Source organism: Canis lupus, chromosome 27 (assembly GCF_003254725.2).
Source record: "Canis lupus dingo isolate Sandy chromosome 27, ASM325472v2, whole genome shotgun sequence".
Taxonomy (NCBI): domain Eukaryota; kingdom Metazoa; phylum Chordata; class Mammalia; order Carnivora; family Canidae; genus Canis; species Canis lupus.
The window spans coordinates 29,002,998-29,023,998 of NC_064269.1; the positions used below are offsets into that span (position 1 = coordinate 29,002,998).

Here is a 21,001-nt window from a genome sequence, read left to right on the forward strand (position 1 = left end):
ATGATTCCTGTTTTTAATAACAAATGATCATTTAGTAGTAAACTGCTATAGCTGATAAATAAGTTATAGTTCATTTATATGTATATTATTTTAAAAACAGTTATAAGTAGATAAAAATCAAGAGAATGAAATATAAATGAACTAATTTTTCAAAACTTTCAAGAACCTTAGCAATAGAAGAAATTGTGTTATATAAATTTTAACTGTGAATGAGAAATTGGTCTTTAAAAAAGGCATCTATAATTATAAGTTCATTTAAAACGAGCAGAAAGGGCATCAGTGTTTTTGTAGTATCCCCTAGTGAGCAAATTTTTCAGTGGACAAACACCCATGCATTTGCTCATTTTTTGGTAGTTCATTCAAGGTAAGATTGAACTTTTAAGAAGGCACTCTCATCATTTAAGTAGTATATTCTAGGTAAGAAGGATAAATCTATGCTAATTTAGGACAGAACCAGATAAGTCAGTCAATTAATTATGTGTTAAATGAGAAACTAATCCATTGCAAACTAAACAATCAATAAATAGCAAGGGCAAGTCTGAAACTATGAAACATTTAGCTTTAACTGAATTCTCAAGAGAATACAATTATTTGATTAAAAACAACAAAAACAATACCAGAAGTTAATGAACTAATTTGTCATAAATTTATATTTTTCACTATGTTAAACAATTATAAAAACTTTAACATTTTATATTCAAAATTAATCAGTTCAGTGATGTTAAATTAAAATAGACAAATTTATGATGGTACAGAAATTTCAAAGTTTAATGAAATAGAACTCACTTTTTCACTTTGTTGCAGAAGGAGGCCAGATCCTTATTAGTACCTTGAGGTACTTCAACTAGCTGAGAAGAACAACCTGTCAGCTTAAAATAAAAAGTGTTAAATTAAGATAGTTTGATGTGGAGAAAACATTAATACAAGTCTACCATTTTTATTTTATTTTAAAGATTCTGTTGGGAAGGAAACCCTTCCTCTGCACTATGGTCCTGCTAGCTGAACTTAGATTGACACAAGACAGAATGACAGGAGAAAATCAAATTTCACAGGCATATGTAAGGGGAAACTACACAGACAGGAGATTCCAAAGACAATGAGGCAACATGAAGCCTATTTAAGCTAAAAGGAGCTGATAGGGGCCCTAGGATACAAAAGGGAGGAAAGTCCTTAGCAAGAAGGTAAAAGAAGATGTTCGAAAAACAAAGCTTGTTCCTTAAGAAAGGGGAGTCCCTGTCGTTAGCTCTCTTCTGTTGCAGGCTCTCCTTTCCAATGTAAATTAAAGCAGTTATTGGGGAAGCAGAATTTTTCCTGCATCTGCTGCAAACCTGAAACAATCTTTTTATGCTAAAGTGTCACAATTTGGAGCATCTCATCCTGCATCCCTTCAATTCATTGTTTTTATTTGGATTTTTTAAGTGAAGTAATGTCTATAGAAAAATTTATGAACCTTAAATACATAATTTAAGTTTGAGGAATGTTGACAACCATGCTACTAATATCACAATAAAAATATAGAATATTTCCATTATTTTAGAAAATGCCCCCATACTTCCTTCTCTCAAACTGTACATGCATTTGGTAACCATGTTATTCAGATTTCTAACATCATAGATTAACTATATGTGCCTTTTTCTTTCTGGTTTCGTTCACTTAAATGATATATATATTTTAAAACTTATCTGTGAGGTCACACATCAATGGTTCATTTTTTATTGCCAATTTTTACTATTGATGAATATTTCATGATTTGTTTATCCATCTTCCTGTTGATGAGTATTTGGGTTCATATTTTTTAAAGAAAACTATTAATTTTCATATATAAGTATTTATATGGACCTATATTTTATTTCTTGTGAATAAATCCATAAATGGCTCAATCAGAAAGTAGGTTTATGATTAAAAGAAGTAATTTTTGCTTTGTATATATTGAATCTGTTATTAGGGTACATAGCAAATTTGAGTTTATTGTGTCTTCCTGATTGATCCTATTGTCATTATGAAATAATGATGATAATAATAATAATACTCTGTCTTCTGTACTTTTTCTGGTACTAAGAATTGACTTTTTGCTTCCTGACTGAATGCTAAATCTTTTTATTCTACTTTCAACTTATTTGTGCCTTTCTAAAGTTTGTCTCTTGTAGATAGTAGTTTAATCTTTCTTTTTTATCTAGTTTGTCAATTTCTCCCTTTTATTTGGAATGGTTAGTCTATTTATATTGAGTGTATTTATTGATATTGTTGGATGTAAGACTGCCATACTCATTTTTGTTTCTATTTGTTTCTATTTTATTCTTCTATTTTTCCTTCCCTGCCTTTTGTTTTGTTTTGTTTTATTTGATATTTTTCTATTTCATTTAATTTCTCTGTTGGATTTTTAGTTTTTCTTCTCAGTATTATTTTTCTAGTGTCTGTACTAGCTTAGAAATGACAATATGCATCCTTAAACATATCACAGTGTACTTAGAGTTAATACTCTACCACTGCATTTACAATGTAAGAATTCATAGTAGCACATAACATTTACCCCTTCCCTCCTTTATGGTATTGTTGTTATATATTTTTTATCTATCGATTGAGAGTTAAAATAACTCTCAATAAAATGCTGTTGCTTTGCTTTAAACAGCTTTCTAATACTGAAAATATAATACCTGAAATGAAAAATCACTGGGTGTACTTAAAAACAAATAGAAGATGACAGGGAGGAAGATAATAAACATTGAAGAAAAAAAGCTGTTTACTAATATATTCACCACTTGAACTGCTCTTCATTCATTTCTAGATACCATCTGGTATCATTCTCCTTGCATCCAAAGCATTTACTTTAGTATTTCTGTGTACATGTTAGCTAACTAATTTCTGTCAATATTTGTTTATATGGGGCAGCCCGGGTGGCTCAGCGGTTTAGCGCCGCCTTCAGCCCAGGGCGTGATCCTGGAGACCCGGATCCTCCCTGCATGGAGCCTACTTCTCCCTCTGCCTGTGTCTCTGTCTCTCTCTCCTCTGTTTCTCATGACTAAATAAATAAAATCTTTAAAAATATATATATATATATATATATATATATATATATTTGTTTATATGATATCTTTATTTCATTTTGAGTTTTGAAGTGTATACTTAATGGATACAAAAGTATATAGAGAGATATATAGGTGTGTAATGGATCTATATATAGATATATCTATATGTTACATAGATATAGGTATGTGTCTTTTAAAATGTCATCCCATTGTTGTCTGGTTCCTTTCTTCTGATAGAAATTTGCTTTAATTCAGATTGTTATTCCACTGTGTGAAATCAGTTTTCCCTCACTGCTGTCTTTTATGATTTTCTGTTTACCTTTTGTTCACAGATGTTTGAGTATAATTTGTCTAAATGTGGTTGTCTTTGTATTTATTGTTTGGGACTTGTTGAACTTCTTTGGATCTGTAATTTGACATTTTATAGCAAATTTGAGAAATAGACCATTATTTCTTCAAGTTAGTTATCCTCCCTAGTTTTCTTCTCCTTTTCTGCTAGCATTCCAGAATTGTCCATATAAGGCTCCTTGCCCCATAAGTTTCTAAGTCCTTGCTCATTTTTATATAATCTTTGTATTTTCTCCTCTTTAGTTTGGATAATTTTTCTTATTTTTCTTTCAAGTTTATTATCTTCCTCCCTGTCATCTTCTGTTTTTAAGTACACCCAATGATTTTTCATTTCAGATATTATATTTTCAGTGCTAGAATTTCCATAGTCTTTGTTTTCTTTGTAGTTTCTAACTTCCTCCTGAGATTCTTCATTGGTCTACTCATTATCTCCATCTTTTACTTTCTCTCTACTTCAACATTCTTTTAGTAACCACCTTAAAGTCTCTATCTGTTAATTTCAACATCTGGACTATGTCAGAATCTGTTTGTATTGACTGGGTTATTTTTTTGATTATGGGTCAAAATTCCTTGCTTCTTCTTATATGTTAAGGATTGTAGATGACATGTTGCAAATTGTGTTGTCTTTTTTAAAAAGTATACAATTTTTCTCTGGCAGGCAGGTAAGATACCTTGGTCTCCTCAGCCTTTGTTTTATTTTTGTTAGGATACATCTATTTTGGTAGTAGCTGCCCATTCATTATAAAGTATTTGTTTTATATTCTTAAGAGATAGCTTTGGGTAATCTCAGTTGAATGCCTGAAATACCCACTCAGTGTCTTTCTAGGTTAGAACTTCAGCGCTACATAACTTACATTTGTGTGTGGTGAATACCATCACTTGGCCAAAAATCTACAGTAAATCTCATGCAGATTTTTGACTCCCACCCATTGAGCAGCTGGAACTGCACTCTGTCATGGAACTGCAGGCTCTGCCTTCTCAAGCTTAGTGATAATGCTGCTCATTTGGGCTCTACTATTCTGCTCTACCAGCAAGAAAGTGTCCCCAACCAGAACCAAGGATGATCATGCAACACTCTGGTGTTTCCCCTCTCTCAGGAATCTGTCCTTTACTGCCTTGTGTTCAGTGCCTGAAATCAGGAGATGTTAATACTAGTTATTCTGCTCTGATCAGAAATAGACGTCCTAAAATTCATTCTTTTAATTCATATCAGTTGACTTGCTACCTCCTCTGCATATGCCTCAGACAGAATTAGGTATTTCTTCTCTTGTGGACTCATTCTATCTGTTATTTTACTCTGTTGCCATTATTTGTTGACAAGTTAATTTGAGCAATATGCTATTTCTGAAATCCAGTATCATGTCTTTTCTTTGCATTCATTATACCTAGTATATCATGTATATTTTAAGAATATGATAGTTCTTGAATAAATGAAGAATCCTTTTGCTTCACCCTGTAAATTATAGCTGCAATAATGTTTTTTTTAAACTGCGTACTTCCAGTTTCACTTGCGTCTAGACTCAGTGTAAGCAAAGAAATATTCAAATATTATACAAGAAACTCTATGGTGACTAAATTGGTTGGAAAACTACTGATGAAACCATTAGGGTAAATTGCACAATGATTGCTTAATTTCCTACTCTTGGAATGATCCCAATAGAAGATGCCTGCCAAAAGTATAATTTAGGAGCTCTGGGCAAAAGGACATTTTTCCTACCATAATGACATAGTTTTAATTTATGACAGTATGACTCAAAATATAGATCTAATGAGATGTATGTGTGTTTCTGTACTTGCATAATAACACAATAAGAACCAAAAGTACTTTTATCAGAGCTTCCAATTATGACGTTTTTATCCAATAAAATGTAAAGACTATAACATTTTACTTAGTTTTGACCAAACTGGAACTTTAAAAATGATATAAAATTTTAATTTTTCTTCTTCAGAAAAAAAGTCATTAATTTAAGAACATAGAATTTATAAATAATAAATTATTTTTTCAAAAATAATATTAATACATTTTCTTATTTAAGATGAGTTACCCTGATTACCAAATTAATCCAATACATTATTGAGTGATTCTTTCAGATTCTTTTTTTTTAGGTCAACATACATGATACATACCTCTATAATCTTTGGCCATGTACTTTCCCTGGCTCTGGGTAAAAAAGAACCTTCAAAAAGCATCAGGGAATGTTGCACAGTGTTCATATTTCTACTTCTTTCATTCTCTTCTTTTGGCATGAAATCAGTTGAGAAAGATGGATACATAGAAGGGATGCTACTTTCAAATCCTATGTGGTAGTTAGGATTTTCATTTTCTAATTCTCTCTGTGAATTAATTTCATGCAAACTAGTGGATGATGAAGCTAAAATATTGAATCTGTAATCATCAGCACCTTGATATTTTCCTATAGGGTTTCCCCAAGAGCTTCCTTTGTTCGTGTTTTCAGGATTTTGTAGCACAGAGCTCCTAAAACCAATTACTGGTGTTTTCCTAATTCGGTGACAGGAGAGTTCTGAGCTTTTAGCAGTTAATTCATTCAACGATATTTGGTGTGTTTCATCTAACGAATGCCTTCTTGAATCCCAGGTTGGTGCACTGGGTACAAAAATAGTGTTTTCTTCAATGTCAGTCTGATAGAGTGGAACTTTATTACTAACCTCATCTACTAGTTGATCAAAACCCAGACTGACTTGGTTAGGAGAAAGGAACTGATTTACAGAGTGAAATTCTTGGTGCTCATGCTGCTCTTGATGTGATTCACTGGTATTTAGATCTGTTTTCCAACAATAGGCCATTTTTTATTTTATGCAAGAGAGGATTGATTCTTCTCCAGATATCTACTTGATGATATTATAAAAGAGGATAGGAATTTTCCTAGAAAAAAACATAAAAAGAAACAAAAATTTTTTTGATTAATTAGAAATAAAAGAACTTGCAAGAAACAAATATATGAATAAATATAAACAGTTGTTTTTGCAGCTATCCTTAACAAAAGAAATGACTCTTGAATAATATAAAACTCCATCAGGGCTCACAACATTAAAGTCTGTTGGGGGAGTATTGACTTAAGATTTGTGAAACTCCTAAAAGAGAAAAATAAGTCCCCTTGAATTATGACAAGAATTTCATGAATCAGTCCAAAGTTAATATTACCCTTTGAACTCCTTTTCCTACTGAAGATCCATTTGCCTATAGCATTATTATCTCCCTCTATATTCAATCATTTATAAGTATGCTAGTATTAAAGTCTCTTGTTAGCTAAACAGTCTCTTCTTGATCAGTAATTACTCCATTCCTAAACATAGTCTCAACTTTTTTTTCCTTTTATGACCAATTGTCTTGCAGGTTGGCTAGACCCTCTCTTTCCCTTCCCAAAACTCTTTCAACAATTGCAAACTTCTTTCATTACTTCTCCAAAATGACTTTCATTAGGTTCACCAATGAGCATGTCAGTAAATTCAGTTGACGTTCATCAGTTTCTATTTTACTTTCTCTCTCTGCAGTACTTGACTCCATTCACCATACTTATCATTTAAAATTTTTTGCTTTTTTACTTTGGCTCCCTATGATACTATACCCTCTGAGTCCTTCTTTGTTTAGAGTCTCAGAGACTCCTTTGCCTATTACTCATTTTCCACCTCACCCTTGTCAGAGCTTCTTTACTTCTCAATTATTCTCTCCTTGTAATTTATTTCATACTTCTTGTGGTTTAAAATACCATTTATATGTTAATGACTCCAACTAGAGTATTCTTGCTATTACCTTCTTGATGTCTCCACTTGTAGATTTTTTAAACCTCCAAGAGAAGGTCCAAAACTTGTATCATAGTTCACCCAAGAACCTGCTCCTGTTCTAGTGTTGTCTGGTACAGAAAATTACTTGACCATCCACTCAGTTGCTCAGACCAGAAGCCAGAGTTTCATCTTTGAATCTTCCCTCATCTTTATTCTATATCAAATAAATTACCAGTTCCTGTAGAAAAATCTTTCTTTTCTTGTCTACCACTGCCACAATCTTAAGTCTTAAGCTTTTATCTTCAACACACACCTAGAATGTGGTGGTGTCTCTGAAACTGTTTCTACATTTTCTGCACCCATTTTTGGGTCCTATAACCCATTTTTTTATATTATAATGATATATATAATATAAAGAGACTAAACAAGTATCTCCTCTGGATATACCTTTTCTGTGGTTTTCCTATTGCCTCAGAATAACATCTGTATATATACATGTATATGTGTTACATATGTAAGATTTCTCTTTCCCATTAGATCATTACACCATGTTAACCTTTCTCACTTATAGCTCAGTACCTAGTATTTTGCTTTACTCGGAGTAGTTACACATTTGTATTTGTTGAACAGATAATTTAATAAATCAAAAATTTCTAATTGAGTTATAAGAAAATGAAATTGAAAAGTATTTATGTCACTTTTGTGAATTTATTAATTCCCTTAACAATTATATGTTTGTGTATTAAAGAATACAAAAAGGATAATTATGATAGTGGTGCACTATAGAATATGAATATCTTTTTTTTTTTTTTTTAATATATTTTTTTAATTTTTTATTTATGATAGGCACACAGTGAGAGAGAGAGAGGCAGAGACACAGGCAGAGGGAGAAGCAGGCTCCATGCACCGGGAGCCTGATGTGGGATTCGATCCCGGGTCTCCAGGATCGCGCCCTGGGCCAAAGGCAGGCGCCAAACCGCTGCGCCACCCAGGGATCCCTGAATATCTTTTTTTTAAGATTTTATTTATCCATTCATGAGAGACACAGAGAGAGAATAAGAGAGGCAGAGACACAGGCAGAGAGAGAAGCAGGCTCCATGCAGGGAGCCCGATGTGGCACTCAACATGGTCTCCAGGATCATGCCCTGGGCTGAAGGCAGCACTTAACCGCTGAGCCACCAGGCTGCCCTAGAATATGAATATCCATGTTTTGCGATGGCAATTGATTTTTTATTCTATTGGCACTAAGGTTTACTTAAAACTCATAATAGCCCAAGAAATAAATGAATTAGATTTATTATTCTGCTTTACTCAAGAAATTGAACTAATAAATTTGTCAAAAAATTTCAGTTCAATGCAGTCAAAGATTGAACTGATAGATTTGGAAAATAATTTCAAGAGATGTAAATAAGAAGTGTATAGAATGAAGTGTTAACCAAAAACATTAATCTATAAAATGTTATTCCAAATTGTTCTAATTCATAGGTCACATCTAGACAACAATCTTTTTTTCAGGAATTGCTATTTTAAAAATCTTCATGTTAATAGTAAATACTGTAGTTCATTAAAACAAATGAAACTCAGGGCACCTTGATGGCACAGTCAGTTAATGTAGAACTCTTGGTTTTGGCTCAGGTCGTGATCTCAGAATCATGAGATTGAGGCCCACATTGGACTCCCTGCTGGGCTTACAGCCTGCTCGAGATTCTCTCTCCCTCTCATCCCTTCTGCTCATGCTGTCTCTCAAATAAATAAATAAATATTAAACAAAACAAACCGAGACTCTTTCATCTGACTCTGTCATGAAACTCAGGATTTGTTAGCAGGTGTGACTTTAATTCTGACAACTAGAGTTAATATCCTGTTGCAGTTTTTCTTAGCCCAACCTGCTCTTAGCCCAGCTTGCTCTGTCTTAGCTTAAATATGGTAAAGGTGGCTATATTCAGGTGATTTTAATAAAGTGATAAATAAAACCCAAACCTAGGAAAGGAAGGAAACAAGACAGATTAGACCAGAAAGAAGTGATATATAAACTAAGAAAACAAAACAATAATATAAATCAATGAAACCAAGAGCTAGTTCTTTGTAAAGATCAATAAAATTGATAAACCTCCAGCATGACTTATAAAAAGAAAGAGAGAGAGAGAATGCAGATAAACAAAATCACTAATGAAAGAGGAGAAATAATAACCCTATAGAAACACAAACAGTTGTAACAGAAAGTTATGAAAACCTATGTGCCAAAAAATTGGGCAAATTAGAAGAAATGGATAAAGCCCTAGAAACATATAGCCTACCAAAACTAAAGCAGGAAGAAATAGAAAATTTAGCAGACCAATTACCAGAAATGAAATTGAATCAGTAATCAAAAAAAAAAAAAAAACAAACAAAAATCCAGGACCAGATGGCTTCACAGCAAATTCTACTAAACATTCAAAGAGTTAATATCTATTCTCAAGCTATTCCAAAAAATAACAAGAGGAAGGAAAACTTCTATATTCACTCTATGAAGCTAGTATCACCCTGATACCAAAACCAGATAAAGACAACCTGATACCAAAACCAGATAAAGACAACAGCAACAACAACAAAGAGAACTATAGGGTGCCTGGGTCGCTCAGTCTGTTAAGTGTCTGTCTCAATTTCAGCTCAGGTCATGATCTTAGGGTCCTGGGATTGTGCCCTGCAATAGGCTGTATGCTCAGCAAGGAGTCTGCCTGAGGATTCTCTTTTCCCCTTCCTCCATCCCTCCCCTGCTCCTATTCTCTCTCTCTCTCTCAAATAATCTTTTTTTTTTTTTAAAAGAGAACTACAGGCCAATACCTCTTAAGAATATAGATGCAAATATCCTTAACAAAATATTAGCAAACTGATTTTGACAATACATTAAAAAACCATACACCATTATCAAGTGGGATTTATTCCCAGAATACAAGGCTGGTTCATTATTCATAAAACAATCAACATGATATGTCACATCAATAACATAAAGAATAAAAACCATATGGTCATTTCAGTAGATGCAGAAAAAGCATTTGATAAAGTACAACAGTCATTCATGATAAAAAAACCTCTCCAGAGTAGATCTGAAGGTAACATACCTCAACATGATAAAGACCTTATATGAAAAACCCACAGCCAACAGCATACTCAATGAGGAGAAACTGAGAGCTTTCCTCAAAGGTCAGGAACAAGATAAGGATGTCCACTCTCAACATTTTTATTCAACATAGTAGTAGAAGTCCTAGGTACAGCAATTAGACAACATAAAAAAAAAAAAAGGCATCCCAAATGGTAAGAAAAAGGTAAAACCCTCACTATTTGTAGATTACATGATACTGTATATAGAAAACCCTAAAGACTCCACCAAAAAACTACTAGAACTGATAAATGAATTCAGTGAAGTCACAGGATACAAAGTCAATGTGCAGAAATCCATTGTATTTCTATACACTAAAGATGAAGCAGCAAAAAGTGAAATCAAGAAAACAATCTCACAATTGCACGAAAACCAACAAAATACCTATGAATTGACTTAATTAGATTAAAGACCAGTACTCTAAAAACTATAAAACACCAATGAAAGAAATTCTAGATGATGGAAAGATGTCCATTTCCAAAGAAATGGAAAGATGTTCCATGCTCATGGGTTGAAAGAACAAATATTGTTAAAATGTTTATACTATCCAAAGCAATCTACACATTTAATGTAATTCCTATCAAAATATCAACAGAATTTTTCACAGAACTACAAAAAAATCTTAAAATTTATATGGAACTACAAAAGACCTTGAATAGTCAAAACAATCTTGAAAAAGAAAAAGCTGAAGGTATCAAAATCCCAGTTGTTGTTATGTTACAAAGTGGTAATAATTAAAAGAGTATGGTACTGACATAAAAATAGACACATAGATCAAAGGAATAGAAGAACAAATCCAGAAATAAACCCACAGTTACATGGTCAGGTAATCTATGACAAAGGAGGAATGAATATTCAGTAGGAAAAAGACAGTCTCTTCAACACATGGTGTTGGGGAAACTGGAGCCCATTCTTTTACCATATACAGAAATAAATTCAAAATGGATTAGACACCTAAATGTGAAACAATAAAAATTCTTGAAAAGAACATAGGCAGTAAACCCTGTGACATCAGATATAGCAACATTTTTCTAGATAAGTCTCCTGAGGCAAAGGAAACAAAAGCAAAAAATAAATTATTGGGACAGTGTCAGAAAATTTTTGTACAGAAGGGGACAAACAAAACTAAAAGGCAACCTACAGAATGGGAGAAGATATTTGCAAATGACATATCTGATAAAGGGTTAGTATCAAAAATATATAAAGAACTGATACAAGTTAACAGCCTAAAAACAAATAATTCAATTAAAAAAATGGGTAGAAGGCATGAAAAAACATTTCTCTAAAGAAGACATCCAGATATCTAGATCCAGACAGACATCTAGATCCAGACACTCATCTATTATTAATAACATCACTCATTACCACAGAAATGCAAATCAAAACTACAATGAGATATCACCTCATTCCTGTCAGAATGGCCAAACTCAAAACCGCAAGAAACAAGTATTGACGAAGATGTGGAGAAAAAAAAAAAATCCTCTTGCAGTGTTGGTGGGAGTCCGAACTGGCGCAGCTCTGTGGAAAACAGTATGGAAATTCCTCAGAAGGTAAAAATAGAACTATTCTACGATCCAGCAATTGAACTACCGGGTATTTACCCCCAAAATATGAAAACATAAATTCAAAGGGATAGATGCATCCCCCATTCATAGCGATGCATCTATCCCCCATTTATTGTAGCATTATATACAATACCTAAACTATGAGTGCAGCCCAAGTGTCCATCAGTTGGGGACACTCAACTCATATATTTTGTATGAGTTTTATATTATATATATATATATATATATATATCACCTTTTCATATATGTACAGTGGAGTACTATTCAGCCATAAAAAATGAAATCTTGCTATTTGTAACAACATGGATAGAACGAGGGAATATAATGCTAAGCAAAATGAGGCAGAGAAAGACAAATACCACATGATTTCACTCATATGTGGAAGTTAAACAAAACAAGCAAAAGAAAAAAGACAAACCAAGAAACAGATTCTTAACTATAGAGAACTAATTAATGGTTGCCAGAGGAGAGGTTGGTGGGAAGTTGGGGGAAATAGAGGTTGGAAATTAAGGAGTATACTTATCATAATGGAAAAAATGATTTAAAAACAATTAAAAATTTTAAAAAGTGAAAAAAATATTTTTTTCTTTAACATAAAAAATGATTTTATAATTTTTTGTGGCTTGAAAGAACTGATTGGTTTTTTTTAATTATTTTTTAATTTTGTAGATCCATTAAAGGAGGTCTTTAAAGATCAGTAGTCTGATCCTGAAGTTAAAGATTCCTTTAGGCTGTACCATTTGCTTTTGTTCATAATAATAATGATACTAATATTTTTAAGAGCAACTCTGTGCTACTGCTCTATAAACATGTATTACCTTAACTTGTGATATTATTATTGCCACTTAACAAATGAGAAAGCTGAAACACAGAAAAGTGAATCAACTTACCCATAGTCTCCAAGTTTGTGCTTACAGATTTGTTTTGAGCAAAGATTAAAGAGAGACATATAGATGATTATATCATACTAATATCATATCTGGAGCATGCCTGAATTTAGGCACTGCAACACAGCATTAACTCAATTCAAACTATCTCTACGGAAAAGAGCTGAAAACTTTTAAATTTTTATTAATAACAATATTTTTTCAAGCATTTCTCACAGTACTAAAACTTGAAATGGGTTAGAGGCTTTTCGGAAAAACTTATTATCATGATATAAAGAAGAATGAGAAATACTTATCTATATTGAAAATGTAATAAAAACAAAACTTCCAGATTCACTTTTTTCAATATTAAATTTAGTGATTTTAAGGAATGTCTAGTAATTTTAAATCCTATCCTTACCATCACAGTCTAGAAGGTAAATTATTTCTTAGTTTATAAACAAATAGAAACATTATTTAGTACCAGCTGGCAAATGTGTACGCTCTGCATTATGAAGTAATGAATAAAATAATTGAAAGTCATATACCTTGACTTTGAAGCAGAACTGTACATACAGATTAGAAGCAATTACAGCATAATTGAGAGGACATGGCTCTCTGTTCCTGATTTAAATAAGACTCTTCAGAACTAAAACACAAAACAAAACAAAACAAAACAAAAAACAATGTGTAAGAGGCACAGCAATGCTCTCCCCGCCCCTACAGTTCCATGTCTTAATACATGAAACCCGTGAATATGTTAGGTTATTTGGAAAAGAAGAATTAAAGGTTGCAGATGGATTAGGTTTCCTAATTAGCTGACCTTAAAAGAGGGTTACCTGGGTGGGCTCAACATAATCACAAGAATCTCTAAAAGTGGAAGAGGGAGCAGAAGAGGTCAGAGTGATGTGATTTGAGAAAGACTCAACCTGCTTTTGCTGGCTTTGAAGACAGAAAAAAGGACCCATAAGCCAAAGAATTTGAACAACCTTTAGAAGCTAAAAAGGACAAGGAAACAGATTTTCCCCTAAAAGCCTCCAGAAAGAGACACAGCCCTTCTAACACTTTGATTTTAGTACAGTGAGATCAATGTTGTATTTCTGACCTACAAAGTTGTATGATAAATTGTTTTGTTTTAAGCACTAAGTGTGTAATCATTTGTTACAGTAGCAATATAAAATCAATACAATATGCAAACTGGAAGCTGCTTCCTAAATTGATTGGAAAATTAGAGGCTGGAAGTATAGCTGATGGCACAAAAACAGTCCTCTATTCTTTGTTGGTATGTTCAGTTAAATTCAAATGGGATATTTAAAAGATGTTAATAGCGTGGGAGTGAATGGGTGACGGGCACTGGGTGTTATTCTGTATGTTAGTAAATTGAACACCAATAAAAAATAAATTAAAAAAAAATAAAATAAAATAAAAGATGTTAATAATGAACTTAGTTTAAGCAAGTGCTTATAACCTTCCATTCAATTCAACTTTTCAGAGATCAATTTTTTTTATTGAGGGTTAATTACTCATCTGCCCTCAGGAGAAAGTACAGACAGAATTTAGGCACCTATCAGAGAAAGGGCAGTCCTTGCCAAGTACTTCCATTTTCTAAATTTACAAAAGTGCAGGTATCATCCAAATAGCCCCTGTATTCAGAATGGGAACAAAAATGTTTATTTTACAAAAGAACAAAGAAAATGTCTGAATATGTCTGTTCTTGATTCCAAAGGTCCTGGCTATATTGCTGAATTAGTGTATCTGCAGGGGAGACATGAGAAAATGGATGAGAGAAATTTATTACAAAGTTGAAGAAAAATGATTTTATATCAGATAGCAAATCGTAGGCATTGAAAATTTACCAGTTTTTAAAAAATATATAAACGTCATAGAAGATAAAGATTGTTCCAACATAAGACGTGTCAAAGTCTAATCAAGCCAAACCATCTGTATTCTCTAAGATGGAAGGAATGTCTATAGACTATGGAGCTAACCTGGTTCCTGAGAAAACTTCCCATCTTTCTTCATCTGCTGAGCCAATTATATATATCACACAGACAGAGACACTCATATTTTAGCTAGACATAAACTTGAACTTTCTCAGCTCAATTTTCTATATGAATATATAGAGAAGATCACAACCAATTTTATTTTATTTTTTAAGATTGTATTTATTTTTTCAAGAGAAACACAGAGAGAGGCAGAAACAGGCAGAGGGAGAAGCAGACTCCATGCAGGAAGCCCGATGTGGGACTTGATCCCAGGATTCTGGGATCATGTCCTCAGCCAAGGGCAGACACTCAACTGCTGAGCCACCCAGCAGTTGTGGCTAGCGTCACACAGTGTAGGCATCCCCACAACCAATTTTGTATATAAATATATATGTATAAAATTATGTATATATATAAAATTTATATTATGTCTAATTAGGAATTGGGTGTTGAGGTAAACGTATTACAATTATTATTATTATTATTAGCCCAGGTATTATTTTCGCCTAAGGGAAGATATGAGGTGCTTGATGAAAACATCAATCTCCAGAAGTCTCTAGGTGCCTTTTTACATAAACAATTGACATTTCCTTATACACATATAATCCAATAGAAGCCTCACTTCTCATTAGACTGCCTAAGCTTCTTATATATGAATATCTGAAACTATTTTTATTTTTATTTGTGGGAGGTATTGACTTAAATGAACTCATTTATTCATACATCTACAGTTGGCCCTTGAATAATGCAATCGCTAGGGACACTGACCTCTCTGGCAGTCAGAAATCCACATTTAAGTTTTGATTCCCCCAAAATATCTACTAATAGCCTACTGTTAGCTGGAAGCCTTGCCAATAATGTAAATGGTCAATTAATACATATTGCTTATCAAGAAAATCATAAGAAAAAGAAAGTACATTAACAGTACTGTACTGTACTTATTGATGTAAAAAGTTTAGGTAGTTTGGTTTAAAAAAAATGAAGCCTCAGGCAGCCTGGGTGGCTCAGCGGTTTAGTGCTGCCTTCAGCCCAGGGTGTGATCCTGGAGTCCTGGGATCGAGTCCCACGTCGGGCTCCCTGCATGGAGCCTGCTTCTCCCTCTACCTGTGTCTCTGCCTCTCCCTCTCTCTCTCTGTCTCTCATGAATAAATAAATAAAATCTTAAAAAAAAAAATGAAGCCTGTCAGAACCTACATCAAATATTGTCTCATGTAATACAAAACACTGTAGATGTTATACATATTCCTAACAATAGATAAAACATAATGTGAAAAACAAATTCATATTTATTTACAGATAAAATGATTCATACATTGGTAACAAAAATGCAGCAATATGATTGCTTTATGATAGCCTAGTATAATCAATATAGTTGCTTCATGGTAGCCTAGCATATATACTGATGAATGAGTCATTATAAAATGTTTATAGCATACAGCATTAAATTCATATAATACAGTATAGGAAACATTGTTACTTTTTAAATCATTACTTTTTAAAGATTTATTTATTTGGGAGAGAGGGAGAGAGAGTGCACACACACACACACACACACACACACGTGAATTGGGGGAGGGGTAGAGGGAGAGAATCCCTAGCTGACTCTATGCTGAGCATGGAGCCCAGTGTTCAGTGACCCATCAGATCATGCCTTAGCTGAAATCATGAGTCAAATGCTTAACTGACTAAGCCACCCAGGTCCTGACTTTCTTTTTTTTTTTAATTAAGTAGGCTCCACACCTATCATGGAGCCCAATGCAGGGCTTGAACTCACAACCCTGAGATCAAGACCTCAGCTGAGATCAAGAGTCAGACACTTACTTAAACAACTGAGCCACCCAGGTACCCTCATTGTTAAGTTTAAAAAAAAAAAAAAACCATTCACCTGTGATAATAGGCTAATGCCCAGTTTCTTCAATCACAACAGAGCCTTACTGCATGGTAATGTAATTTTTTGAAAGCAAAGTTATACAATACTAAGAAAACTAATACATGATTATTTTATATTAAATATCATTCACACTCTACCTATGTAAGAACAGGCTACCACTTCCATACAAGTCTTATATACAGTGTTCTACACAATGAATACTTAATGACACAAAAATATCTCATATAGTTTTTGCCATATAGTTATTAGATTTCCACACAAAGACACACACATGCAACAGATAAGTTTATTCTATTGACTGGAATGAATCATCATAGAGATTTTCATCCTCATTGTCTTGATGTTGAGTAGGCTTAAGAGGAGGAGGAGAAAGGAGAAGGGTTGGTCTTCCCATCTCAGGGGTGACAGATGGAACAGGTGAAGGAGGTGGAAGGAGAGGCTGGAGATGCAAGCACACTTGGTGTAATTTTACAGAAGTACATAGTAATTTCTGACTTTTTGTTTTTTCATTTCTCTAAAAATGTTTCTATATAGTACCAATCCTTTCGCCATTTGTTTTGCTTTTAGCACATGTGTTATGGAAGGATCCATGACACAAAAGAAGTTAAAAGCTGTCTTGAATGATTGGAACCCTTCATTAGCTAAATTATCTAATATTAATTTGTTTTCTGGCACTGCTTCTACATCTTCTTACTCATCATCTTGCACTGGTTTGAAAGTACTCATCTCCATCAAGTTGTCTTCTGTTAATGCCTCTGCTGTGGTTATCTATTAGCTCTTGAATTTCTCCAAAATCCATATCTTGAAACCCTTCATCTCCACCTTTGTCATCATATCCACAATCTTATGATATTTGATCGTCATAAATCATTTGAAGTCATGCACAACATCTGGACCCAGTTTTATCCAGCAGGAATTTATTGTTTTGGGTTTCATGGTTTTTATGGCTTTTTCTATAACAGCAATGTCATATTCAGTGGTGTAATCCTTCCAGACTTTCATGATGTTCTCTCTGTTAGGGTTCTCTTCCGTAGCATTGACAGTCCTTTCCATATCTAGTGTGTTATGAGCCTTAAAGGTCCTTATGACCCTCCAATCTAGAGGGTGATTATAGAGACCTTGTGTTTGGTTGCAAGTAGCCCACCTTGATGCCCTCAGTGTTGAGCTCATGGGGTTTTGGGTGTTGAGCTCATGGGGTTCTGGGTGGCCAGAGGCATTGTTCAATATCAGAAGAACTTTAAAAGGCAGTCCCTGAGTGGCCAAGTATTTCTTGATTTCAGAGACAAAGCACTGGTGGAACTAATCCAGAAAACAGAGTTCTTTTCGAGGCCTTCTTGTCATACAAGTAAAAGACTGGAAGCTGGTGTTTATCTTTTCAAAGCATGGGGGTTAACAGCTTTATAGATAAGAGCGGTTCTGATCATAAACCTGACTGTATTTGCACAAAATAGTAGAGTTAGCCTGTTCCCTCCTGCCTTGAATCCTGGGGCTCTCTTCTCTTCCTTACTAATAAATGTCCTTTGTAGCATTATTTTCCCAGAAAAAAAAAGACACTTTCATCTGCATTAAAAGCCTGTTCAGGCAGATATCTTTTCTCCTTAGTGATTTTCTTAATGCCATCTGGGAACTGCTTCCTCTTGATCAGCAGAAGCTGCTTCTCATTATCTTGACATTTTTTAAAGACAGACTTCTTTCTAAAATTATCAAACCATCCTTTGCTGGCGTTAAATTCTCTAGCTTTAGATCCTCCACTTTCCTTTGCCTTAAATTCTCATATAATGATTTTGCTTCATCTTGAGTCGTATTAGAACATAGTCACATAGATTGCCCATGTTAGGCATATAGGTATGCCTTTCTCTTAACAATCCTGCTCCCACATAAAAGCTACATTTCCACTGAGATAAAAAAAGATATTTCACAGAAAAGTGCAAAGTTTTTGTGCCTGCTGGCATAGCTACAGTCATGGATTCATAAATTTCCTTTTCTTCTTTTACAATAGTCTGTATGCTGGATTCATTTGTATTGAAATTGTGGGGAACTACATCCATAGACCTCCATCTACAGTACTTATCAAGCAATTCAACTTTTTCTTGTAATGTCTTGGCTTTTCTGTGCTTTTGGGGCAAACTTCCAGCATTGCTAGTGACACTTTGTATGGGTTCCATGGTGTTATTCAAGGCTTATAATATTATACTAACCACTATGAAAAGTATCTGAGAACCTCAGAAATCACTTTTTACTGCAATATGCAGTTTACCAGAGAAACTTAATTGCTCACATGGAAATAACTAGAATCACATGGCATAGTTTGCAACACTTGAGCTCCCCATAATAGCAACAGGAAGTGGCTATGAAATTATTACAGCAATGCAGTATGTACTATAGTTCATTTTAAGCAATTATGATTTAATACTGCATATATACACTTTTTTACATTTCTCTCAATTGAATAGAGCCATGTACAGTCTGTAAGTGTGTGTGTAAATTTTGATAATTTTAACTTATTGTAATAGATTTGTGTATATTTTATGATATTAAACAATAAAAATATCTGTATATATGTATTTTATATAAAATACATATATTTTTTGCATTCATAACATACCTTTTTCTTATTCTTTTCATTGTTTCTAGGTTATATGGTTCAGAATTTTTCCAAATTGTCACAAATATCAAGAAAAATTTCCAATATCTTTATTGAAAAAAGTCTGTGTATAATCCTACAGTTCAAAACCATGTTGTTCAAAGATCAACTGTATTTACTCTTTGTACATTTATTTATTCAGTACCTGTATTCTTAAGTATATTGTTGTGTCTCAGGCACTGTGCAAAACACTTAGAATACAAAAATGACAAAATACAGCTCTTTCTCTCAGGTAGTTCATAGACACAAATTTATATTACCATACAATATGAGAAGTACTTTAATAGACATAGGCTCCGTTTTGTTTGGGGGAATTTTATGTAGAATACTGTTAAGCTTATTTTGCCTCAGAAGAAGCAGAAGTAAAAGTGAATAACATTTAAGATTTACATATTGAGTATGTTTTTGCTCAGTATATGCTATATACATCAGAAATAATTTCTTGCAAGTCATTGAGACCTGGTTTCAAGCATGCTTTGATTCCTAAGTATTGTTAAATTTTTATTCAAACGTGATAAAGCTGTTGAAGTAGTAATTCATTCAGTGCCTCTAAGTCTATCTTAAGAGTAAATAAAAGAATGAAAAGTATATAATAGTGGATAAAACAAATGAATAATTCTAGCATCCCCGGTGCCCTTGAGAATGAGTCTTCTTTCTCTAGTACAGGATCAGAACTGAAAGCATCAGAGTGAACTCATGAAGTTAAAAAAAAATATATATCTCCTTCTTTTTCTCTGTCTCTATTTATCTATGGCGTTCTTCCTTGGAAAGGCCTAGAAAAAAATGCCTATCTGAATAGCCATGAGCATCACTAACATCCAGATTGTGACTTTGAAATACTACTCGTTCAAAGCAGGGCTACTTGGAGGACCAACTGAGTTCTGATCTAGAGAAAATAATGTTTAAGGTGAGTTTAAGAGATGCTATAACTGTAGTTAGTAAGGAAGATATCAGAGGATACAAGGGTGCACCAATAGGAAGTGAGAGCCAATATGAAGAGGCTCTGATTGACTAAAAAGTGTAATAACTAAAATGGATGAAAGCATACCGTATGTGTTCAAATGCATTCTTTCATAATGACACATATACACACATACAACTAATTAATTGCCTTTGTACAACACAAGGTTAACAGAATGCACCATAAAGCATTTGTCTTTTTTTTTAATGAAATGAATACTGCATTACTAAGGCAAAATTTCTCTTTGTAGAAGTATTGCAATGAATAAATAAAGAAAGAATGATAAATTGGGTTAGCAATAGTTTACAATAAGTGATAAATTATAAAATCTAGACATCAAGCATTGGTGGCTGCTAACATCACAAAAAAGAAAGGCACCCAGGTGTTTTGTACTTTCTGATACAGAATTCAAAACTATCATGAAGGAGTCTTGTAGATAATTTAACCTTAATCTATCTGATTAAACTTCTGTGTCCAATCACTACTGCCCAAGGAACAGAGAAGTTAAACTAAAAACAGGATAGAAATAGATACAGGAAAAATAAGCTAGTTTCTTCAACAAATAAATTGCAAGGAAAAAAAAAAGCAATGATGATGAAATACGTTAATTGAAAAAAACCTGTAAAAACATACCCATTCCCCCAGTCTCCTGCCAAGAAAAAAAAAAGGCAAAACAAAGCCATACACTTTATGTATATACATTTGGATGATGAAAGTATATAGAAAAATATAATGTGATACCAGAAGAGTGTTTATTCTTGGAGAAAGGGTATTGTGGTGGGAAGACATATGGGGGCTCTATGGTAGCATCTCTTGACATGGAAGGTGGTTG

At 33.5% G+C, this 21,001-nt stretch overlaps 1 protein-coding gene across 6 annotated transcripts in view; it reads right to left on the reverse strand.

The window, feature by feature from the left end:
* Positions 1-21,001, reverse strand: part of PIK3C2G (phosphatidylinositol-4-phosphate 3-kinase catalytic subunit type 2 gamma) — a 366,531-nt gene that overhangs the window by 331,553 nt on the left and 13,977 nt on the right. For 4 of the 6 annotated variants that reach the window (XR_007406483.1, XM_049102676.1, XM_049102679.1 and 1 more), the window contains exons 2-5: positions 13,237-13,337; positions 11,660-11,775; positions 5,502-6,258; positions 787-869 (exon numbers count right to left, since the gene is read on the reverse strand). Coding sequence is in view for 5 of the 6 variants with exons in the window: in XM_049102676.1 (XP_048958633.1) it covers positions 787-869; positions 5,502-6,179 (761 nt within the window). In the remaining variant the exon portion in view is untranslated. The remainder of the gene's footprint in view (positions 1-786; positions 870-5,501; positions 6,259-11,659; positions 11,776-13,236; positions 13,338-21,001) is intronic. The other 2 variants (XM_049102678.1, XM_049102677.1) reach the window with 1 other exon arrangement.